The 23,272-nt window shown below is 38.4% G+C and overlaps 1 protein-coding gene across 4 annotated transcripts; it reads right to left on the bottom strand.

The window, feature by feature from the left end:
• Positions 1–8,815: 8,815 nt before the first annotated feature.
• On the bottom strand, positions 8,816–22,609 carry LOC137049348 (gastrula zinc finger protein XlCGF57.1-like). Of its 4 annotated transcripts, none has more exons than XM_067427877.1 (3): positions 20,843–20,980; positions 16,528–16,635; positions 8,816–10,232 (listed from the first exon to the last, which is right to left on the bottom strand). In XM_067427877.1, the coding sequence occupies exon 3, from the start codon at positions 10,225–10,227 to the stop codon at positions 9,412–9,414; it is 816 nt and encodes a 271-aa protein (XP_067283978.1). In that variant the 5' UTR covers positions 10,228–10,232; positions 16,528–16,635; positions 20,843–20,980; the 3' UTR covers positions 8,816–9,411. The 4 variants fall into 4 exon arrangements, with proteins under 4 accessions (XP_067283978.1, XP_067283977.1, XP_067283976.1 ...); XM_067427876.1 differs by having other exon boundaries at positions 16,516–16,635; XM_067427875.1 differs by lacking the exon at positions 16,528–16,635 and adding an exon at positions 22,589–22,609 and having other exon boundaries at positions 8,822–10,232; positions 20,843–21,024.
• Between the last annotated feature and the right edge of the window lie 663 nt (positions 22,610–23,272).

Here is a 23,272-nt window from a genome sequence, read left to right on the forward strand (position 1 = left end):
GAAAAGTCTTTAGTTATTATATTTATAAAAGAAATATAGGCTGTACCGAGTCTTTCCCGAAAAAACCGAGCGCCTGGAGGCGTATCGTGTGGGCGGAGCTAAAGAATGACGAGTGCGAACAAAGCGGTGACGCCGGAGGCTGATATAAATTGAACAGGAGAAACAGCAACAGCAGGACGTCCGTCTCTGTGGTACGTACTGTATTTAGTGGACTGTCAACATTTGTGTGTTTACTCGCAGTTTATGAGGACATGATTCGTTTTATGGACTATTGTATGCGACTAAACCTTAGCAGTAGCAAGCAAAACGGTTTTGCACGTCAGACTAGTGTAACGTCATACATAGAATAACAATGGAGTAACGTTAGCGCATTTCAATGACGAAGCACGCGATCGTGTCATTTACTGATGTTTACTCAGGTGACGATAGCCAACAGCAGAGACATTTGAAGCAGTTTTACTCACCGGCTGCTTCCAAAGCAGGACCGAACCTTTATCGCTGGGACCGCTCCGTCAAAAACACACTTCTTTGGTATGATTTGGATAAGTCCTGTGACAGCAGTGACCGTGGAAATCCACTTTGCGACGCGACTGAAGCGATGCCTTGAAGCTTCCCGTCATTTCTGCGTTCAAATCGGTTCAAATGCAGCTCTGCCTTCCCGGAATGCTGTGCTGAAGCGTTGAAGTCGCTTGATGTCACCCACAGGAATAAAGTGGAGCGCGGCGCGGACTATAATAACGACTGGATCTGCACCTGAGAGAGTGTTTATGGGCATGCATTTCCTCTCTAGCTCCAGTCGCACGTGCACCCTACCAGGAGAAGAGCCCGTACGGCCCATACAAGGACCTTCCGCTCTATTAACGTCAAGCCGACCCATTTTTGAAAAAAAAACCTTATTGATTAACAGGAATTGTTGTTTGCAAGTAAAGCTGTATATTCCTCTGTCAAAGTCAGCTGGCTCTGTAAGAATCTTAAAACGTGCAGTGCAGTCAAGTGAAAATCACTGCGCGGCATAAATGCTAAATTATATTAGGCAGTCTATTATCGAAAGCACTTTTCTTCTGGTCTTCTTCAGAGCAAAAATATTTTTTGTAAGATCTCAGTTGTCATTAATGTCAGACTGCACGATAGTCAAGGAGTGCTAAAAACGGACACTTGCAATGAACAACGCGTTCAGTGACAGTGAGCTACACATGGGACCAAGTCACACGTGCAAGTCTCAAGTAAGTCTCAATCTTAACCTTCAAGTCTCAAGTAAGTCCCAGGTATTTTTTTCCTAGGCAAGTCAAGTCTTGTAGTAGGTCAAGTTCAAGTCAAGTCACCTTATTATTACTATCTGCAGAATCTGATATTAAAGGGTTAGTTCACCCAAAAAGGAAAATTCAGTCATTAATTACTTAACCCTAATGCCGTTGGACACTCGTAAGACCTCTGTTCTTCAGCTTTGTAATGACGTCTTTAGTGCCTTTATGGGTCTAAGAGGAAATGACATTGGTGTCAATGAAGGCCTTTCTCAGCCATCGGATTTCAACAAAAATATCTTCATTTGTGTTCCAAAGATGAACGGCGGTCTTACGGGTGTCCTACGACCTGAGGGTAAGTAATTAATGACAGCATTTTCATTTTTGGGTGAACTAACCCTTTAATAAAGTGAAAAGACAATGTATAAGTAACAGTCAGTAAATGACAATAATTTGGATTTGCATTGAATCAAACAAAATTGTCACTTCATAAAATTATTTGTTTTTCACTTCTGCCAACAGTGTTTGAAACGTTTTAAATTTTCAACATGAGCCCATTTCACACTGCGAATCTGGCAAATACACGGATAATGCGACCCGGCATTTGTTCCCTGGCCACTAGATTTGGTCCATTCTCACTGCCAGCGAAATACCGTAATAAGTGCGCTTTCACACACAACCCGTAACTGTCCCGGATCGAGTTGACACGTGACATCCTGATGTGATGTATAATGGCGAGCGATCTCAGCTTCAGCGCGGATAATAAGGAGCTCCGTGGTCTCGACTTGTGTCCAGTTTGCGCACATTTCTGCTTGTTTAATTTTAGTTTCTTTTGAATACAAACACTCTGCGTTTAAAACACAGACTAGCTCTTCTGGCACTGCAGGGTTGTATTATTGAAAAAACAAGCTCTAGGAGTCGCACAATAAATAAGTACACTCGCGTGTGTGTGATTTTTCGCGAGTCATTTTTTTTGTGTGTGTGTGTGTTCAGGTGGCAGACTTAGGAAAAGTTGCCAAGTCTCGTACCACTCAGATCAGGGGAAGGAATCAAAATAATTTTGACCACATTTGTCCCCAACACGGTATGAGGGTTTATTGCTAGTGGTTACTTTAGCTATACGTTAGCTAACTACCAACTAACCTTTACTGGGCAGACTGGCTCTTCAAATGACGGACGAAATTGGAGGTTGTCGTCTGGCTTTCTGTCCGTGATTTTAATGTTGCATGTCTTGCAACGCGCAACGTTCGTGTGTGTAACGTTCGTCTTTTGCTATCTTGCGAATAATTGTTGAAGCCGAAAGCGATGACCCTTGCCCAGTATCCCTCCAGCTGACATGTTGATGTGATATCTGATCTAAGTGGGCGTGGTATGCGTAAGGTACGAGAGGTAATGACTGATGATAGTGTCGTGATCCAGTCATGACAACGGTATTCTCAGTCTGCGCTCAAGCTGTGTAAGCTTTTTTATTTTATTTTATATTCAAACTAAAAAAACATGACGTGATTAACACTTAAGTCATCGTGTCTCAAGTCTAGTCAAGTCCTGAGTCTTTAACTTCCAAGTCCGAGTCAAGTCTCAAGTATTTTCTTTTTTGCCAAGTAAAGTCACAAGTCATAAAAATAGCGACTCGATTCCAAGTCACCAAGTCTCAAGTCCCGATGTCTGTGGTTTATGTATATGGATTATATAGATTGTTTCTGTAAATACAAATTATATTTCTTTGAAATTACCATTCATGGTTCATAAAATTATGTTTTCTGAACAATAAGCAATGACTATAGTTTCTTGTGATATAGTTGATAACAATGTGTGATTATTTGTGATATGTGTTAAAACAAATGTATATGCTTTATGCATAGTTTGTTTCTGTGAATTTAATTTATTGTAATAATATATTTGTATGATTCATATTTTCAACCAATAAACAAAGTAGACTTTTTTTGTAGATTGTGTTACTTGTGTAGAGGGATATATGGATGTATAGGTTAGGATAACGTTCTGAGAACATTCTGGGAAATTTCTAAGAACATTCTAGGAACGTTGGGGGAACGTTCCCCTAAGCTAAAGGGAACGTTCTATTTACATAAAGAAAACTTTGCTGGAGAACCAATAGGGAATGTTCTTTGTTATGGGAACGTTCTGGGGACAAGAAACAAACGTTCCCAGAAAGTTCTGGGAACCAAAAATTGTTAGCTGGGTAGATCGTTCTCTGGGATGCGTTTTCATGGGAATCGAATGTGAAGAGTTTTATCTATAAAAACTGATTAGCTTATAATGCTAGTTTATGGGGCATCGAAAAAGTAAAATTAAATCGCTAGTTAATACCACCAATGATCAAAATAGCCTCAAAGTAGCATAGTTGTTAGTTTTTTTTTTCCTTGAGAGGCTATTAGGGCGTCAACTTGTTATTGTCTGTTCATTATTTATCCACTATCGATCGCCACGGACACTAAATTTTAATGTGTGTTTTCACTTGTCCCTTCAAAAAAATCCACTTGCAATAATCTTGAGCCGTGTGTGTATATTTCTCTCAAATTACTTAAAGGTAAACACAGTACAACCTAAAACGAAACCTACAACCTATAAATCAACAGTTAATGATAAAGACTTATCTTTATAAGTTTTGTATCTTTAGGAAACGAAAGGAAGAAACGTGGGAAAAGAAACAAGATGTCTAGTGGGATCAAATGGATTAACGTTAGGAGTATTGTTAAAATTCACGGAAAGTATTATTTTTTTTTCAAAAAAAGACTATCATCTATCACAATGTTTTACTGTAAACATTGTCAACTGTTAATTTTGGGGATGTTGCCCAACCCTAATGCATAAATATGCAGACTTTGGCTGATTATGCATTAAATTAGGTGATCGCATAATCATGGTTTTCTGGAGGGACTGGTATTGGAGCTAATATACACTTAAAATACATTTCTAGGCTCAGTTCCTACAAATATATTTACTATATATTTATATTTTACGTATTACGTGTTACCAATCTAGAGCTACACATATTCACTTTTTTTTTTTACTTTTTTTTTTTTTTTACCATAAACCATAAACGTTTAGATTTTATAGAATTGTGCAGTCATGATTTTTCTAGAGTAGCTTTTGCTAAAACTTTTTTTTTTTTTTTTTTTTTTTTTTGTAAAACAGGATTAAAATGTCAGTCAAATAATTTGAGTTATCTGATTTTTTTGGAAATTTTTATTTAATGTGCAATTTTTAAACTTTAAAAACTGTATACACTAATACAAGTAATTATTTATTGAACTTGTATCATTTGAATGTGGTTATTAATTTAAGAAATTTTAGTTATAATGAAGAAAACAATCTAAATATTTGATTATTGTTAAAGCTAATCTTTTAAACACTGGCTGCATGTTAACTGTTTGGAGTCTTTTGGTAAAGTTGCTGAGTAATATTTTGTCTTTTTATCGTTGTAGGTTGGTTCTATCGAGGCTAAAGTGGTGCATGCCAAGCACTGGAACAGAAAGTGTTGATTATAATGGTGTGCTTGTGGAGACTCAGAGTTGCTACATTGAAGATGGAACTGGCAGAACTAAAGTTCAACTGTGGGAGAGCTTGATTGGAAGGTTTATTCTTGGACTGTGTAACAGGATTTTAACTTCGAAGTTCTAACTTGAGCACCAGGAATTTCCAAAGTAAACCGTATCTAACTACTACTTGATACAGTGAGATTGAAGAGATTAATCCATTGAGTGGCCTTGAATCTGAATCAAACTTCACAGTGGATGAAGACAAGGTGAATACAGTTGTGAAGATTTGTGCCATTGAACTAAACATCAGTCAGCGCTGTCCAATCAGCCAGGCTTGGCAGCTTGTGTTTAACGGCAAGAAAAAATTCCATCGGTGTGGTAGATGTAACAAGCTACAAAGTGTGGCTAGTTTTCAGCCACAAGCGACCATGTCTGTTAATCTTGTGGGGCATACTGAGGATGTGACCATCTCCAATACAGCAATTAAAATGTAAGGAATTGATTTGGATCAAATAACCCAAAGGGGTATTGAATTACAGTGAAAGGAACCGTGATACATATTAAATGATTCTAAATTAATATTTAACACTTTATCAACTATTCGTTCAGCGATATGTTGAAATAAGAGTACATTATCAATCCTGAATCGAGATATTACCCGTTACAACGGCAATAATATCAATTTTATGTTCACTGTTTGTGAGCTTAGGTAACACAATCGATCAGTTTGATGCAGTAACTTATAAACACAAAGCCAAAGACACTGGTATAGATGAAAAAGGCAGCAAAAGTTTATTGGACTATTCTAAACACACAGAAACTAACAAAAACACACATTCATACAGTTACTGGGAAAGGGAGGTTTGTTAATGGAAAGGAGTGTCCCAATGATTTCTTAACCACAACCTGAGAATCAATATACTAGCAGGTTAACCTTAGATTGTTCTCTTAGATATGATTTTTACCAGTTCAGCCAGAATGAAGAGTCATGTACTTGCGTTTCAATGCTTTTATGAAAATGGGGTTCCTCGAAGCACGGTGTTGCTCGGCTGGTGGTCAGTTGTTGTGGTCAGAGGGACGAATAGTTGGTTTTGCGGGTTGAAAAGCCGGATCCTGGATGGCATTAGCTGGTTGCTACTGTAAGGCTGAAAAAACCAGTAAAAGAAATGGACAGAGATATCCCATTGACTTCAACGGCGGAAAGTGAGGTCAGTAAAGGAGCACTCATTTCCTGATGGCTGAGCGAACTGCGCCAGCTCAGACTGAGCTTGACGACGTAGATGTGACGTAAGCAACCTGTCTGACAGCTGTAGGTCTTCTAGTAGTTGTGGAAAGGGAAATCTGAATCACGTTGTTTAAATATTTTCTCCCATTGCTTTTGGCTCACTATGGGCTTCTCCCCATTCTTCTCCCTTGACTTTATCAGACTCTATGTCTCCACGTCCCCCCCGACTGTCTCATAGACAGTAAAAGATTGCCTGCGAGCATCTCCTCAGGTCTATACGGCAATTTCTCAACTGTGCGACAGAGTCGCGTTGGTTATGACGCAATAGTTAGCCTATTTTTACAAAAACAGCTTCTGCGGGGCAATAGTGTAAGATACAAGGTAAGCCTTTTATGCATTGTCATGTTTCTTTAGAAATAAACAAATGAAGTCTTTAAATGCCTCAGATGTAAAGTTATTCACTGTCAAATTGACTCAAAAATGAATGGGAGTCAATGGGATGCTAACAGTAGGGGATGGCTTAGTTAGCAATGGTTGCCCCTATGGGTGGAACGCTTTCTGAGTGCTAGATTACCCCCTTGGAAAAAACTAGTAGATGCTGAAATATCTAAATGAGGAACAAGGACTCTCAGCAAAATAAAGGAAATTAACATCTGAACTGTCCCTCACACACCACTGGAGACGCAAGTCTCACCTCAGTATCAGCTAATCTACATCTTTCCCTGTTGACCCCCTCTCACCCAGTTCCTTCCCTCTCTCATGCTGAGATCACTGAAAATACACCCAAAATCTCTATATTACAGGCCAATCCACACAATACAATATTATATGTGTTTGATATTGTTTGAAATGTCTCAGTGCGACTGGTACAAAGATCTCATCCCCACAGAAGTTAACCAAAAGATAATCAATGTTTTAAGAGTTTATAGATATATTGTCTCATTTGGCCTTTGCATCAATACAAGTCTGGATTAATGCAAATTCCCATTGTAGTTTGTACATTTGTTTCTGAGTATTTAAGGGAATGTTGCAAAGAGCTCAGGGCTTGACACCTTGAACAGGTCAGCCCGTAATGCTGGATGTCTCAAGATAGCCAGCATTATGTAATTTTCAGATGTCAGGTATATATTTCATTCTTTACTTCAGAGTATTTGATGTTATATATGGATTACCTTTGAATTGACTATGTAATTGGCTTTATACATTTACCTGACTGTTAATAAATTGTTACACTTTGATTATTTTCTAACTTGCTCTGGAATTATTCAGGTTGGTTATCATTTCAACAAAGGGTTAAACGGAATAATTAAATGTGTAGTTAAACTATTAAATATAATAACCAAATAACCAATTGGCCTTCTAACCTAAATTCGAAATTATGATTAAATGGAGTCAGATAAAGAGGAATTTGAATAAAATCTCTTTGCCCCGCTGAAAAGACTGAACGTGCAGCGACCTTCACCCGCCGATCGTTAGCCTCCATTGGGACGATTTGGGCGGACTTACACTACGTGACGGGCATCTCTGTGGTGCCACTGCGTGGACTCCAGGAAGTTTTCTACGGCGAGGTTCAGATGAAGTTTTGGAGTGTGGTGATGATGAAGAGCTCTGGGTAGCTCGGAGGACACTGCATGCAGGCAGAAAAGGCCCGCACGATCAAAGCAGAAGTCACCGCAAAACCATGGCAGTCAGTAAAGCACGAAGCAAAACAACAAGCAAAGATATCTTGTTGGCCCGGGAGTTTTAAACGGGCCCCAATGTCCCTCCTTGGGGGCGTCTCCGACCAATGATATAGTTGCCTTTGAGTGATGATAATCTGCTATCTATTTCATCACTCCTTTTAATAGGAAGAGGTCCAGAGCAATAAACTGCCGTTGACATTGTACTTGGGAGTTTACACACCTCTTTAATGTTAATTTTGGTGATCTCTGACTGGCGAAGTCGAACATCATTAGTGCCGACGTGAATAATAATCTTACATCTTACAGTAAGCGTCTGACTATGGTGGCTGGTGTCTCTATTTTCACATTCCATGTAGTAGAATCGCCAATAGCTAGGGCACTTTAATAAGGATCCTCAGTGGGTGCGTCACAGAGTTGGGAGAATCTTTGATGTTCTAATCGGAACGTAAGAATGTTTTTTGAATCCGCGACTATGCCGTCTCACAGTTACCCAATTGCCCTACTGCAAGGGCTCAGCCGGAACCAAACAATGTACAGAGTTCACTAAGCTAGTCGCATCCAAAGCAGTGTCTAAAGCTGTTACATTCTCACTACTCTCACATAAAGTCTGGATGCGTTTCTCTAATTGTGAAATCTTACCCGTCAGCCTATTTCCTTACATTTATCACAAGTGAAGCCCTGTTTGCCAATGGAAATAGATATGCTAAATATGTAGCATTCAGTGCAAGTGACAATGACAAGACATGGCTTACCATGTTTGTTGATGAATCCAAAACTTACCACAGTTGTTTAATGTAGTCTATTTAATAATCCGACTCACCACAGTAGTCTAATGAACTCAGAAAACAGGAGACCCGTGTGCCGGGATGGAAAGCTACCAGGCTAGCGAAAAGCTAACGTGTCTTCATTTAGCAATGGTTCTAGTTTCCAGTCTGATAACACTTCTCTTTGTTAGTGAAATGATGGGGTTGTGTGAAATTGTTTCAGAGAGAAGAGTTAAGGGAGAATTTAGTAAAGCACTGGAAACAAAGTGTGATTTTGAGCTCAGCGCTACAGGATAGAGGCTTTTAGCCCTGCCCGGCCCGTTAAAAAGCAATTGCTCACACTGGCCCAACTGTGGATAAGCTGCGATTGCCAGATCTCTACATCTCTGTACATTTAGAATCAAAAAGCAGTTTGTTATATTATATTTTGTTTTTTATTTTGTGCAAGCCTACACAGTTTTATGTGTTTTAGTTGATACAGATTTATACTTCTCTTGACATGTAATATTGTGACTAGTTCATTCTTCATTCGGCTGATCAACAGATTGAGTGTTAAGCTTGGAACATACTCTGCAAGAACAAAAAAAATTCTTCGTTTTCTCGAGGTGGCAGGAACAGGAACATTCTGGCCAGTACATTCCATACTTCACGAGAAAAGCAAGTGCCGATCATCTGCTTTTCTCTGCGTTAACCACGCCCACTTTAAATGTATGACCAATCACACAATAGTTCTCATACATACAACAAGAAAAAAGTTCTGCTCAGGCGATGTGTCAAGAACCAGCTGTGAGAACTCCCAAACCAGGGCTGCGAGAACAAAATTACATAATTTTGTTCTCGCAGCCCTGGGAGCGAGAACTTTTTTCTCTGTTCTTGCAGAGTTTGTCGACATCAATAGGGGATTCAGGCCTCTAAGGTGATTTAATACCATAACAATAATCAGAAATGTATTCAGTCTCTCAATTCATACCACACTGATGACTTATAAAACCAGTTCTCTCATGCATGAGTACTCATGTGGAACTCCAGGTTTATTTTATACCCAAAACTTTTTCCACAGTGCTGGCAGACGAACGGCTTCTCTCCAGTGTGAATCCTTAAATGGTGTTCAAAGTGGTGTTTTCGACTGAAACTCTTTCCACACTGAGAACACGTGTAGGGTTTCTCTCCAGTGTGAATTCTCATGTGCCCATTAAGGCTTCCTTTTTGAGTGAAACTCTTTCCACACTGTTCGCAGGTGTAAGGCTTCTCTCCAGTGTGCAGTCTCATATGCCTCTTAAGGCTTCCGTTTAAAGAGAAACTCTTTCCACATTGTTGGCAGGTGAAAGGGCACTCTCCAGTGTGAGATCTCATGTGGATATTAAGGTGTCCTTTACTACAGAAACTCCTTCCACACTGAGGGCAGGTATATGGCTTCTCTTCAGTGTGAACTCTCATGTGCTTTTTAAAGCTTACAGAGAATCTCTTTCCACACTGTTGGCAGGTGTAAGGCTTCTCTCCTGTGTGAGATCTCATGTGGATGTTAAAGTTTTCTTTTCGATTGAAACTCTTTCCACACTGAGGGCAGGTACAAGGCTTCTCTCCATTGTGAATTTTCATATGTCTTTTAAGGCTACTTTTCAGAGTGAATCCGTTTCCACACTGTTGGCAGGTAAATTTACTTCTAGTTCCCTTATTTTTAGCCTTTTTTCGTGACAAAGTCTTTTCAGCCTGTGAACAACTAAAAGGTTTTTCTCTTATTATGAAATCTTTTTTCTTTAATTGATCTTTCTCTTCCATTTCATTCAGTACTTCACTCTCCTTTTTCAGCACCATCAGGTCTAAGGAAAAAAAGAGACAAATGCAAAATAAATTAAATGTTGGGTCACTTAATGTTTTTTTATTTGAAGAGACAGAAACCACACACACAAAAAAAAAAAAAAAACATCTTTATATTTTCATTCTCAACAGTCAGACACATATAGGGCCCCTAAAGCAGGGGTCTCAAACTTAGTTCCTGGAGGGCCACAGCCCTAAAGTCTTTAGCTTAAACCCTAATTAAACACACCTGGTCCAGCTAATCCCTGACCCTTACCCTAACCCTAAATCCTTCAGGGGGTTTTGCAGAAAGCAAGGTTATCTTAAGGAACTCTGTTAATTAACCTAAATCTTGCTTACTCAAGGTATGGTGGTTACAAGACATGTAAGAGAGTAAGTTCAGTCATCCCTGAGTATATTAACACACAAGATAATTTCAATAGAGCGACAAATCAATGAATCAACATGGAAAGGACACTAAGTTTAGACTGCATGATTTTTAAACTCATCGGATCACTGCTCTTTGACACGTCATTACTATCTGGGGTAGCATTCAGTCACTGCTTTGTTCACATTGACCGATAGATCGGTGACAGAGGGTTTCACACTGTATAAGGCTGTGTGTCCACCAAAGCATTTTTTCAAGCAGCTGGCTGGCGTTTTCAATTGTTTTCAATAGGAGCACAGCGTTTTTAGAATGCGTGGAGCGCAACGAGGCGCTGAGCGAGTATTTCCTGGTCGCCGAGAGTAGAAGAATGTTCAACTTTGAGTAAACCGCAGCGCTCATCACTGTCACTTTTCACCCAGCCATCCAATCACAGTGGAGGAGGGGCGGAAATAATACTACACAGACGAACTGCCACATCCTGCTTATACAACGTCAACAGATGACAACAAGCAATAATAACGGAACAAAATGATTTAAAACAAGAGCAAGAGCAAATACTTTACATTGTATCTGCAATTTTATATAGAATCAATACAGAAACAAACTACCTGGGAAATTAGTAACACTTCCGCGAATTTTCCGTATCATAACAAGAGTCGCAACTGAAGAAAAAAAATGCTGCCTGCCAAAACGCTCTCAAGCGCTCACAGCAAGTTGTTTTCAGCAGAGCGCCTAGCGTTTCAGCTGGCTAAAAACACTTTGGTGGACACTCGGCCTGACTGTACAAGAGGAAGAATTGCAGACAACTATCTGTATGGTGCGCAAACTACGTTTTCCCAACTAAACACACGTGCGATGTGACAAGTAAACGAGATCACGCGTACGTCAGACCGAAGTTCTCACGCGAGACTTGGAATTTTTATTAAAAATGATAAACAGCATAAAGTTTGCGCTCCAAATTGTATGCTGATTTGTGGAGAAAAAGAAAAAAATTATGGCGGTGGACATTGTTGGGGAGACAGAGGGAGCAAGGATTGTGTTCTGGAAAGAGAGCAGTGTTGCCACAGTTACTTTGAAAAAGTAATCTGATTACTGATTACTCCTTTAAAAAGTAACTTAGTTACTTTACAGATTACTTGATTTTAAAAGTAACTAAGTTAGATTACAAGTTACTTTATTAGTTAGATTCAGCAGTTGCCGACAACACCCCTGCCGCCTCAAAATAGAAATGACAACCGTTTTTGGCAACACACTTTATTGCATTTATGCCAGAGCCTGACGGCCCCGACTTTTTTACGCCCCTTTTTTTAGGCTTCTCCTTCGTTTTATATTTATTTTAATAATTAAAATGAACAATGAGATGTGCTGGTGGAAACAACATGAGACCATGATAGCTTGCGCCACTGTCAAGATATGGCTCGCGCAGGGTTAAAGATCCGTCTCTTCAGTGCAGCTGCTAGAGTTATGGCCTTTTTACAACTGGTTCCTTCATTCATTTTCTCTGACCAGGTATCTATCTGATTGCGAAATGACCAGGAGTAGGCCTAAATGCCTTCCGAGAGTCTTTCGAGACGTATTTAATTCTGATCACTCAAACAAACCGATTCAGAAGGTGCATGAAAGCATTTCAAACTAAACCGGACAAATGTAAATATATCTGGTTGTTTAAACCACATGTGTAAATTTTACTCCTGGCAAATAATTAAGAAATAAATGTGTGAGAGCGTGTTATGGTGTAGTCAGATAGCCTAGATATGACGGTGCTACTGCAACATCGCTGCAAATGAGTAAAGCAAGCCAACGCAAATGGCCGTTAATGAAACTTTACAATAAGTCACACAAAACACAATCATCTTCAATATAAATGAATGAGACTAATGATCTTAGTGCTTAGGTCGCTCTCTCTCATATTGCGATCTTTGAATTTGAAATGAGCTGCTGAATAAAATGCTAGAATCTTTTGCTTTGATGTAAACTCCGTTAAATGAGCATAGGCTATACCGCGGGAATTGAAGATCGGATTTATATTAATTTAGCTGAAGTCTAAGGTAGGCTATAAGACAACCTGCATGTCCTTTTTTTTTTTTTTTAGATTGTGTAGCCCGTTTCGTTGTTTTGAGCGCCGTTGCGAGCAATAGGCTAATCTATCAGCCTGCCTCAGCTCGTCAAAAATGCATTTGTGGTGGTATAATAACTAGCCTACTTTGTTTTTAATGTCAAAGTGGTTATATTTCGTTTCATTTCTTTATTGAGTTCATTTAGAAAAATGTTTAGAGCAATTTTTGTTTGTTAAATTAAAGTTTTAATTTTTTTATGTGACGACCCAGTGAGTTAACCGCATGTTTAATAGCCTATCTCTCCAACTCTTGAATTGTCTTGCCTATATAAATTTTAATTTAACAAACAAAAAATTGCTCTGAACATTTTTCTAAATTAGGATAATAAAAAAACCGAAACGAAAAATAACTACTTTGACATTAAAAACAAACTGAACTATTTTAATGGCTGCAACAATGTAAAAAGTAAAATAAATAAATAAAAAACACGGGCTCCAGCCGGACTTGGGCTGAGAATTTTGATAAGCTGTCGGTTTTTACAAAGGAAAATGACTAAAATAGTAACTCACAGTGACTTGGATAAGTAACTTTAATCTGATTACTGGTTTGAAAATAGTAACGCGTTAGATTACTCGTTACTGGAAAAAAGTAGTCAGATTAGAGTAACGCGTTACTATGTAACGCGTTACTGGCATCACTGAAAGAGAGTTTGAGGTAAATAAATAATTTTGCAATGTGTGGATGTGCAAATGTTTGTGCTTTGTTTCTGTCTGATAGAATTGTAACTATATCTATTAAAATACTGATATTCTGGTCTATAACTCCTCCATGAACCTTCCGCTGCCCTGTATCTCACTCTCTCATTGGATGTTGGTCATCAGCGATTTATCTTTCAGTTAGAACTAATTTCACACAACAGGAGTTTGAATCGCCGACAGGTCCAGATATTTAACAGGCCAAATATCTTGCGGGCGTCTGCGAATCTCTCTGATCGCGTCTTTGATGATTCACACTGTGTGATTGTAACTGTATGTATTTCCTATGATTTCGGGCATTTGTCGGAGAGTCAAAATCGGGCAGTGTGAACTCGCCATAAGAAAAAGTGTGCCATACTAATCCAATTTGAATGGCAAGGAGATGCTGGTTGACAAAAATACAGATAATAACAGTCCATGCCCAAAAATCTACGCAACTCATGTCAGGTCTTAGGTACAGGAAAATAATTTATAAAATGTTAGCCATCACCAGGCGTACCTGACCATATGTGACCCCGTCTGTGAAACCCCGGCTAAAGTCGCAAAATTTAATTATGAGATTTTGATCGTAAATGATCAATTATACCAAGGGGTTTGCGATACAATACTCAATTTTTAATTCATAACATTATAAATACTGAAATTAGGGATTTTATTGACACTACACTTTACTTTTGCACAAAAATATCGGATGCGGGCTCCCTAAACATCGATTTTAATAATCTCAGGGGGTTTTCATCACAACAACACCAGCTGATTAGTATGATAGATCGGTTCAGGAACTTATTTTTTTACCATTAGGAAGAGAAAGACATTAATTTCAAACGGCACGAGCTGCAAACAGGTCATTGCGACTTTAGCCGGGTTCAGATGTCTGGCGAGATATTTTCGTGTCATCGCCAATATTTTAATATTTTAATTTTTAATATTTAATATATATGCCGCGTAAAGGTTTCAGCACGGACTTTGCATCGCGGTTCATCTCACATCTGATGACGCATCTTTAATATAGGTTGTAACTTGAAAATAATGCTTTATGTATGTTTCTGTCGATGGATTCACGTGCTTGCTCCTCAGTTATACATTACAACAACAGCGATAATAAAAGAAAACGTGGGCAAACGGTCTCTCTTAGTAAACTTTGTTTAATGCATGTGAGTGCTGCCGTATCTTCGAATATGAATATGGGTGTAGAGCCAGAAGACGCGTTTGAGAACTCACGTGCGATCGCGATGTGAGAGGATGTGTATCTGTGCGGTCATCCGAAAGCGCGCACACCTCTCTCAGCGCGCAACTATTGAGTTCTCTTTCAAGTCCTGCGCTTGAACGGACAAACTCACACAAGAAGTAGCCGATGTGAACATGTCATCTTGATGAGTATCCAAGCAGACATAGTCTGAATATGCCTTAAGTTAACATACAGTCGAGAAAGCGACACCCCTGGGTCTTAAAGGAGCAGTGGCCTATAGGCCTACAGCTGTCTGTTAATGTTAAAAAGATAAGGAATCACTCACTGCTCTTGATTGAATAGCTTTTGTAAATTTAATAAGGATTAATATTTAATTTAAACAGTTAAATATATAGTCATTTTTCATTTGATTACTTTATTCAATTTATTTACCTAAAACTAATGTTAGACCTACCTGAAAAGCAAAGAAAAAAGCTTTATTTTATTATCTTTGCTCAATAGTAATTATTTGTGCTGCTGCTTGTATTTAAGTTATTTGTTCTTTTCTTTATTTTTATTTGACAGTAGTCCTTTTTTTCATGAACATAGCAAATACCGAACCAAACAGAAACCGTGAACCTGAAACTGTGAGCCTAAAACCTAAAACCGAATCGTGAGCAATCTGTACCGTTACACCCCTAGCGTAATGTACGCGAGGGGGTGCCATAAAATGTAGAACATTTTCAAAGTGCGCCATGACTGAAAAAAGGTTGGGAAACACTGGATTAATGAATTAAGTTACATGGCAGCACTTAAACGCGAGCAGGAACAGAAAATAGTGGATTGCTTAAACAGCTTTTCTGATAGCTATTAATCTCGGTGGAATTACCCCGAATAATGATATAACCGGTTTTTAATTTGAAGAAAGTGCAGGTTTGGAAACACATGAGGGTAAATAAATGTTGACAGAATTTTCATTTTTGGGTGAACTATCCCTCTTTTTTTTTTTTTTTTAACTTAATGTTACGTAGTAGCCCAGTAAAATTATTTAAGTTAGATTTTCTACTGAAATGGAATATATTAATTTATATATTAATGACTTTTTCCATGGATATTTAATTTTATTAATAAAGTTATACAAATAATTTCAATTAATTGACATGGTAATTGTTGCTACAATCAAGCTCTTGTACCCCCAATTCGTTTGAATTGCTTTTTGGACATGCATCATAATAATTAAGCCTGTTTTACAAACCTTTAAGAATTTTCCCATAAATGTGTCATATATCACTGAAAATGGGAGAATCTCAGCTTTAATGTGGTATATGGCTCATATGCAGGATAATTATGCATCAAATGTGATGCAGTTTTAAAAATAAGCTTGTGTTAACATTGGAATTTCTCAAAAACATGATTTTCTGAGCCCGAAATTCAGCAAATATTTAACGTAGCCATACTCAGTTAATATTAGAATGTTCTTTACATTATGTAGAATGATTTTATGTAGAAAACAGTGAATCACAAAAAAATGACTTTAGGATGGTTTTCTCAGGCAGGGTCACATATCCCACCTGCTTGCCTAGGTATGGATTCAAAGTCAATGAAGCTCAATATCCTTTAAAGGACAACTCCGGTGAGAAATGAACCTAGGGGTAATTAACAGATGGTTACAGAGTAGATCGTTCTCTGGGATGCATTTTCATGGAACTCGAATGTAAAGAGTTTAATCTTTAAAAACAGATTAGCTTATAACACTAGTCTATGGGGCACACAGTAGTGAAATTAAATCGCTAGTTAATACCACTAACAAGGCTAAAAATAGCCTCACACTAACACAGTAGCATAATGAGGGTCCCAACATGCAAACCGAAGCATTGAGAACTTTGTAAGAGTACAAACAGTTTAATAAGAAGACAGTTTATAGACATAGTGCATTACGCGTTCACGGACAGGCGCCATCTTGGAAAACAGTCTCGACTCATCGAGCGACGAGAGCTCTGCTAAGTGATGAACTGTGACTTGGAATCTCATATGGTCCGTTGTTTCCGGAAGAAAACACTGAACACAACAGAGAAGATAAAAAAATAAATAAAAAATGTCCATGTTATTACATTTTACAAACTTAATTCCTATCGACAAGCTCACTTAGAACAGCGCTCGTAGATTGATGAGTCGAGACTGTTTTTCGAGACGGTGCCTGTCCGTGAACGCGTAAGGCACTATGTTTACAACGTATCTTCTTATTAAACTGTTTGTACTCTTATAAAGTTCTCAATGCTTCGGTTTGCATGTAGGGACCCTCATTATGCTACCGTGTTAGTGTGAGGCTATTTTGAGCCTTGTTAGTGGTATTAACTAGCGATTTAATTTTACTACCCTGTGCCCCATAGACAAGCATTATAAGCTAATCTGTTTTTAGAGATAAAACTCTTTACATTCGATTTTCAAGAAAACGCATCCCAGAGAACGATCTACTCTGTAACCATCTGTTAATTACCCCTAGGTTCATTTCTCACTGGAGTTGTCCTTTAAGCAAATTCAGCTTACTCACAAATTTGGCAGAACCAACACTAACAGTCCTATATCCTTGGCATTGGAAAGCAATCAGGTAATGTTACAGCGTGCGGTACCACCTGAATTCTGTTCTAGAAGACATGGCGAACTCCATGAACTAACACAAGGACTGGCCTTCTCCAACAAATACTAGGTTTCTTTCTTCATTGCAAATCTTTTAATAAAGTCAACTCTATAAAGACCATTACATACTCCGCAAGAACAGAGGAAAAGTTCTCGCTCCCAGGGCTGCGTCACACAGCTTGTTCTCTTCACATCATATGAGTAGAAATCTGAGTAGGATTTGTTTTTTGTGGGTGTCCGTGAACTTTTGTGTTATTGGTCAGAAATTTTATGTGTGTGGGGTTAATACGGAGAAATTAAATGTTCGGCACCTGCTTTTCTCGTGAAGAATGGAATGTCCTGGCCAGAACAAAATTTGTTCTTGCCACCTTGAGAAAATGAACTAATTTCTTTGTTCTTGCGGAGTATGTACCAAGATTAAGGGTGTTGCTTAATCGGCTGGTGTCATGCTGTAAACCATTGGTAAGTGTAAGAACATCCCCCAGTAAAAGGCCCTAAAAGCATGCAGTTAATGCAGACCCTGGAACAGGAAGTAGAACCAGTTCTTGGTCGCCAACTGCAAAATATCTGTCCACAGGAGATTTATCAGACAATCAAACAATCTGTTTTCTTATAGTCCTAAATGCCTAACATTCTCTCTTTCAGTGGTTCTCTCACAGTATGGCCAAAGACCAGCTCTGATGGGCTGAACTTGAGAGACTCCTGCACCATTTCACAGATTGAGAATAAAAGCAAAGTAACACCTTCGTCTTACTCAGAGCACGCCTCAAATCAGTATAAGAGAGACGCACTTCTGTTGTGACTTCAGTGTACACTTGGTGTGGTCTTGTGGTTGCATCAACTGTGCCTCTTTCTTGCAAGAAACTTTTTTATTAAATAAACCTTTATAATTATAATTGGCTAATGGTTGTCTCTTATTCAGTAAAGCGACTGAGTTAATTATTTTGCCATTACACATGGAACAATGCTCTCTAGCAAATGCCCCATGGTCAACTCTAACCTTTATGACACCCCAATCTCAGAAAAATATGGAAATATAAATATCTGGGTTAAGCAAACAGAGTTTGGACAAAATAGAGGAGTGTCAACCTTATCAAGAGCCACGAGAAGGGTCTTATCATAATTGATGAGTTATTTAAGGGAAGTACATTGCATTTGTTCTCTGATCTTAAAGAAACATTTCTGTTATCATCAAGTGACTTATTTTGGTACCTACAAATAAGAAGCTATATTACAACTCAAAAAGACAAGGAAATAATTATGGAAGCCCCAACTAATGCGGAACAGTATTTCATTGATTTAAAGAAGCAATATCTTTAACATAAAAGACTTATGTCATACATATAGCAGGATATTACTAGCCTAGAAATCTAGACGCACCCTAACGGCAGCAAATCTAATCTGCCCGTGAGTGTCGTCTAGCAACTCTCAATACCCTTCTGAGCTGTAATCGCCTAACTCTTGCCGGGCCAATCACATCGTGTCTAGAGTTGGTGGGCGGGACCATAATGATGACGGCCGAGTTGCGTTTGCGTGCTTCTAGTAAACACAGAAACTGGCGAACGACTGTCTTTCGAATCAGCTTTGACCGCGAATCTGGAAGACTTGGAGTTAAGCTTTTCTTTGAGAAAAGAACAAAGAACGGCACTGAAGTAATTCTTAAAAAGGGAAGATGTGTTCGGAGTTTAGCCGACCGGATACAGTGAATGTTTAATCTATCAACAAGCTCTGTTTCACCTTCGTTGCTCCGGTTGGTTGTAGCACTATCCTATCGCATGCAGAGTGAGTTTGAAAGACAGCCGTTTATCCCGCCCCTCGGATTGAGCCCTGTCTATGGTGAGTTTCCAGACCAAACATCTTGATGTGGGTCTGGCTTGTCAGGCTAGGACGTTACGTGACTCAACAGATAATACACTCCATATAAAGAAACGAAATTGAGGATGACACATGGGAAAGTATATGTGCAGAATGTCATAAGGAACTGGAAAGAGTTTGACTGGAAAACAAAAATGAGATTTTTTTATTACATCATAGGTGATATAAAAATGTGCTAATGGTCCAGAAGCAGAGAAATGCTGGAGGGTGTGGGAAGGTAGGAGACCACCGCATATATTCTGGAATTGTCCAAAAATATCCACATTTTGGCAAGAGTTAAAAAAGGCTGAGATCATAAAAAAATCTGATGTGCCTTCTACTTCTCTGTTTTTCTTGCTTGATGGGAGTGTTGGTGTAGTAAAAACAAGATATATTTTGCACGTACTTTAAGTGCACAAAAAACTATAACAATTAATTGGTTGACGCCACATGCATTAAAAAATTTAATTGATCAGTACGGACATTTTTCTTATTTGCTGTTGTATTGTTTGATTTTCTCAATGCTGTATGTTCTCTTTCCACTCTTTGTCCTTATTTACGTACTTTTTTTTATTCTTTCTTTGAGTCAGTGCTGTTGGTTAGTCAATGGTTAGTTCATTGTTTGCATTGTCCATTTGTTTTGATGTATTAAAATTAAGTTAAAAAAAAAGGACAAATGCACTCCACTATCACACGCTCAAAAGGTTCACTTATAACAGGAACTGGGATTAAAAGGGCTGGTGGAATCACCTGATTTGGTTTTTCCAGCATACCATCAAACATGACAAGTTCTGCAATACTGTACCACATCACGCTTCAAACTGTACCAAATAAATCTTGTTAAACATGGTTGTAGGTTTTCATCACCCGGCAGCAAATTATCATACAGCAATGATGAAAGATTAAAGGACCCACAACCTGATAAATTGTTAGGTGCAAGTTTGTCAGCCAAAGTAAAGCATTTTACAAGTGAAGTGTCAATGTTTTGAGCTTCAACACGTTTTTCACTTCCCTGTGCATCTGTGGGATGTGCTGAACAAACAAATCAGATCCATGGAGGCCCCACCTTGCAATTTGCAGGACTTAAAGGATCTGCTGCTTACATCTTGGTGCCAGATACCACAGCACACATTCAGGGGTCTATTGGAGTCCATGCCTCGATGGGTCAGGACTGTTTTGGCAGCAAAATAAGGACCAACACAATATTAGGTCATAATTCAGCTTTGAGCTAGCCTGACAAGCCAGACCCACATCAAGATGTTTGGTCTGGAAATTCACCATAGACAGGGCTCAATCCGAGGGGCGGGATAAACGGTTGTCTTTCAAACTCCCTCTGCACGTGATAGGATAGCGCTACACCAACCGGAGCAACGAAGGTGAAACAGAGCTAGCTGACTGATTAAACATTCGCCGTATCCGGTCGGCTAAACTCCGAACACATCTTCCATTTTTAAGAATGACTTCAGTGCCGCTCTTTGTTCTTTTCTCAGAGGAAAGCTTAACTCCAAGTCTTCCGGAGGCGCGGGCAGAGCTGATTCGAAAGACCGCCGCCGTTCGCCAGTTTCTGTGTTACTAGAAGCACGCAAACGCAACTCGGCCGTCATTATGGCCCCGCCCGCCGACTCTATACACGATGTGATTGGGCCGTCCAGATTCTGAGGAATACAGCTCAGATAGGAATTGAGAGTTGCTAGACCACACTTGCGGGCAAATTAAATTTGCTGCCGCTAGGGTGCGTCTAGATTTCTAGGCTAGCTTTGAGCATGAAACCAACCTGTTTGTTCCTCAGTTTCTTCATCTTTCACTCTGAATGTTTCTTCAATCCTCACATCTTCACTCTCCTCTTTAATAAACTCCATCTTCACGTCCTCACTCTCCTCTTTAATGAACGCCATCTTTATAATAGTGTCACGTGGATCTCAGTCACTTCTCCAGGAGTTTTTCTGTGTGTTTGTACTGTTTAAGATGAGAATAATTAACAGAAAGAAAAATAAATTCACACTAAAATCTCTCCTAGTTCAGTGCACTGGAAAGAGAGTGATAGTTTGTTTAATTTATTGAACCTTCAAAATTACAGAATTCAACAGCGAGTTTCAGACACATTTTGTAAGCAAAAATTGAAACAACAATTGAAATAAAAAGAAACACAAAAAAAAAGTTGAACTTAAAATGAAAGGACATCACAAACATGTTGAATTAATTTAAGTTTTTTGAAAATTAGCAAAATTGGGTTGAGTTACTCCATTTAGCTTGATGAATATAAAATTGTCCTAATAACAAACACAAATCAATAATATTTTTCTATTTTTCTTTTGGAAAAGTCATTCATTTGAATGAAGTAAAGCAGATTTAAGGCGAGGTTTCGGTTCATTTTAACACTTAGACATCTCATAGGTCTCAAACATTTTCTTTATTTCTGTTAAAGAACCTTTGTGTATTGTCATGAATTCTATTTCTGCCAAAATTAAAAAAAATATCGGTCAGAGTGATGGACCAAAATGGCCTCATTAGACCAACAACAACAAAAAAACCTACAGATTTATATAATAATGCAAATTATACAGACCCTTAATATATAGTCAGTTTATTTATATAAAGGTTTGTAGAAGTCGAAATAGAGATAGAAATGCAGAGCTTCGAATCACAGAATAATATTTGTTGTGAATCAATCAGTTTAATTGCTTCGGAGAGTCTAACGCTCCGGTTCTCTGTCACTCGTCAGAGAATGGACTCATATTTGAACTGATTCACGATAAAGAGCGAAATGAGACACTCCTTCTATTACTCAGAACGCTAATAAATGTTAAGTAAATAAATGCAGCTTTACATCTAATCATACATCATTCATTCTGCAAAGCTTTGAACGATTTATATTGCTTTAAACGCTTAAAACACAAACCTTTCTCCATCCGAATCACAACAGATGCAGAAGCGCGGCGCGTCCTTATGGCGTCACATATTAAAACAAAATAAAAGTCCCGTTCCCACTCTGCTGAGGCTAAATCACAGAAGTGCATAGAAATTTACGTAGAAAAAATGACAACATTCGGAGTTGCACGTAATGGTGGAATACATTTACTAACACAATAGTAAGTTAATAATACAGTTCACATTGATAGTAAAATAAATAAATTAATATAAAGTAATTTATTCTCTTTTGTTTTTATATCTAATGTTATAATCATTTGATTAGTTATTTGATTTATTACTTATTCATTTTGTCATTTTATGTTTTAATATTTAATATTACTTATTATTGTTTAATCTTATTATTACCTATTGTTGTTTAATAGTTTGAAGGGATGTTTGTCTTCACGGTAGGAATCAGAGAATGTCTCTATTTCAAGGTTTTTATCATCACAACACAATGTGAAGCAGTGATTTTCTATTGTTTATCCATTGATAAATTAATGAAATAATAATAATTAGTTACATTTATATAGTGCTTTTCTAGGCACTCAAAGTGCTTTATATATTGAAGGGGGAATCTCCTCAACTACCACCAATGTGCAGCACCCACCTGGATGATGCGACGGCAGCCATATTGCGCCAGAACGCTCACCACACACCAGCTGATTGGTGGAGAGGAGACAGAAGCTGTGTAGAAGACTGCATACGTCATAAGGCTGTCTCGTTTCAAAAAAGTGAGAAGGACACTCCAAATGCGACCTTCGAATGCATCCTTTTTTCACAGAAATTTGGAGTGTGCATGAGGTGTAGCCTTCACGGCTGGAGATAACCCACAATTCTTTGCGTCGCCGTTAACAACCGTCATTTTTTAAAATATTATACAAAAAAAAAAAAACGGCACCACCGCCAGATATACATGCAAGTGTAGGTGTGGTGTTTAAATTAAGTAGTTCAAGCTTGTTTTTGTTTTTTAAGCTCTATTACCTCAAAGAGATAGTTGTGGTAAACAGGATTACAACTGTTTAGTGCTTTTTAAATGTTTAGAACAGTACATTTAATATTCATTTTCAAGTTATAAATAATGTTCATTCATATAGCTGGCGTGAGAGCGCAACGAGGCTGAACTTAAGGCCGCAACGTTGGCATAGCAACGTTATACTTCCTGCCTGTGTGTCCTACAAAGGACGACTTGTTTAATTCTGATTGAGGACACTTCGTATACTGCATCCTACACAGGATGTGTCCTCCGGAGGACGCAGCCTTCAAAAGTTCATGAAATGAGACACAGCTAGAG

Source organism: Pseudorasbora parva, chromosome 20 (assembly GCF_024679245.1).
Source record: "Pseudorasbora parva isolate DD20220531a chromosome 20, ASM2467924v1, whole genome shotgun sequence".
NCBI classification, from domain to species: domain Eukaryota; kingdom Metazoa; phylum Chordata; class Actinopteri; order Cypriniformes; family Gobionidae; genus Pseudorasbora; species Pseudorasbora parva.

Bases quoted from the DNA above. Each gene is read 5' to 3' on its own strand.
- LOC137049348 (XM_067427875.1), bottom strand. From the start codon at position 20,963: ATGGCGTTCATTAAAGAGGAGAGTGAGGACGTGAAGATGGAGTTTATT. The intron at 10,233-20,842 runs GTTGGTTTCATG...TTTTTTCCTTAG, and splicing joins AGAAACTGAGGAACAAACAG to ACCTGATGGTGCTGAAAAAG.